This window comes from Acanthisitta chloris, unplaced genomic scaffold (genome assembly GCF_000695815.1).
Source record: "Acanthisitta chloris isolate BGI_N310 unplaced genomic scaffold, ASM69581v1 scaffold10858, whole genome shotgun sequence".
Lineage (NCBI taxonomy): Eukaryota > Metazoa > Chordata > Aves > Passeriformes > Acanthisittidae > Acanthisitta > Acanthisitta chloris.
In genome coordinates this window covers 11,477-13,625 of record NW_008685372.1, presented here as the reverse complement: position 1 = coordinate 13,625, position 2,149 = coordinate 11,477, and the positions used below count along the sequence as shown (strand labels likewise).

The 2,149-nt window shown below is 36.5% G+C and overlaps 1 protein-coding gene across 1 annotated transcript in view; it reads left to right on the top strand.

Moving 5' to 3' along the window:
- MTBP (MDM2 binding protein) overlaps window positions 1-179 on the top strand; it is a gene marked incomplete at its 5' end in the record, with an annotated part of 29,063 nt that extends 28,884 nt beyond the window's left edge. The window contains one exon of the mRNA XM_009079741.1: window positions 144-179. Within this exon, the coding sequence (XP_009077989.1) occupies window positions 144-179 (36 nt within the window). The remainder of the gene's footprint in view (window positions 1-143) is intronic.
- Between the last annotated feature and the right edge of the window lie 1,970 nt (window positions 180-2,149).

Genomic DNA, 2,149 nt, shown 5'->3' with positions numbered 1-2,149 from the left:
GCAGGAGTACTTTACTTCTAAGTGCTTTCAGGAAATACCACAGAGATGGTAATAAAGAATTGCTAAAGTGTGTGAGATGTTCCTAAGTTGCTTTCGAGACCTGGAGTTATGTAAATGGTTTGTTTTCCCATTTATTTGCCCAGGTGATCGAATGGGTTTTGGAGAAGACTGTCATGTAGAGGTGGATGCTATTCACACCTTCCTAAGGGACTGTGGAGACAGAGCACATCCAGCTGTGAGGAAACCACTGCACTGCCTGAGGCACAAACACATCTGCAGCTGGAAGGACTTTGCTCAGTGTAATTATATAGACTCAAGTCTTCAAGCACAGCAGCAAAGCTTGAAGCTTTTTATACTGAAAGTTTAAATTGTTTTTTAAATGGAAAAATTTGTTATTTTATCTGCATATTTATTGTTTGCTAAAAGGACTATAGCTTGACTTGGTTTGATAAAGCTTGGCATGTTTTTCAAGCAGTATATTTGTCTTTTTATGTGAATAAAACCCCAACAGATCTAGTTTTGATAACAAAACTACTTTGTTTCACCTTTTTGCGTGAAGATCTCTATTCTGTTTTTTACAATGGTTTACAGCATTGGCCATTAACATTTTATACACTAATTAAGAACAGTTCCTCTTCTGCTGGTGAAAGCAAATATGACTAGAATTTGAGTCACAGTTATCTCTGTGTTGTAGTATAAGAGGAAAAAGAAAGGAATTTCTTTTGAAACCTGATGCAAGGTCCCATTAAAGAAAGGATCATTGTTTTATAAGCTGCATTTCTGGTATTATTTCCTGCATGCTCTTCATAACACTCCTTAGCAAAAAATCTTAACTGAGATTTCTTTTCATGGAGGAGCAGAAAATCAAAGCGATAGTGCTAGTGATGATGGTGAGAGCTGGGGAGGAGCTGACATGGTATGTGGAAATGTAAAAGAAAGAAAAATTTTTACCTGTGTTGCAAGTACAGTAAAATACTAAATTTGGCCTCAGTTTGCTTAAGTCTCAGGCATGTATCTGGCTTGCACTAATGTAATTATTCAGGTTAGTATTATGTTCAGATGAGGAGTTGCCTACGAAAACAAACATATTTTACAGTTTTCAGTATAAGGATTTCCTATTCATCATGTAAACTAACATGATTAAAATTGATACAGATGCAGTGCTACTGTTTGCTATATTCTCCTGGCAGGAGAAAGATTAACTAATACAAATATAAATGAAATTTAATGTTATGAGAAAGTAATTGAACTAAACCATGTGGAGGTTATGCTGAATACTGTAAAATCTATGCGTTCTCTGAAGAACCTTCCTGATTTTGTGCCATTATTCTTTGCTCAATTCTACTGAGGTAAAGCTGAGCCCTAAGGAGGTTTTTTGTGTCTAACAGGATCTTGAGTTTAACTCTTCTGTTCCATTGTTCCCTTGTTTACTGTTCTCCTGAACTCTACAAGACCTTTTCTAGGTATGTGTAGACTTGGTTCAACTGCACTCCGAGCTGCAGTAGCAGAGCTCTGTAGCTGTCCTGCTGTGACAGTAGGCTCTAATGAGTACTGTGTGCATCCTGGCCCAGGACAAACATTACCTATGAGAAGGATTACATTTGTCTGCAGAATGCCACACATCCATAGTATCCTCTTTTTTACTGATTTGGTGAAATAGAAATACAATGAAGAGAGATATTTAAGTAATGATTTAGGAAGTGCATGCACTAAATTGCTCCAATGTATTGATTACTGTGTATGGCTCACATTTCTTTGCGCTCAGGACAGAATCCAAGAAATTAATCAAGACATTAATCTTCCTTAACATCCTATAGTGAATAAAGAAAGTCTCTACTTCAAAATAGAGAAAAGCTGTAAGTTATAGCCTTATCTCTTCAGCCTGAGTGCTGATACTTTTGCCCAAATAAGCCACTGAAAGTTGTGTTTCCTACTTAATTTGGGGGGGGGTTAATGTACTCATAATTTTGTCGTTAATAAGTTATGCATAAGTTGATCAGCAAAAGTACAGAAACTGTACATTTCATAAAACCCTTGAGGCTAGCTGCCATGAGCAAAGAAAATCCCTTCCAGGAAAATAATTAATACTCTTGAACTGGTTTTCTTCTGCTTCAAGTAGAACCCACCGGTTAATGTTTTAATTAATTCT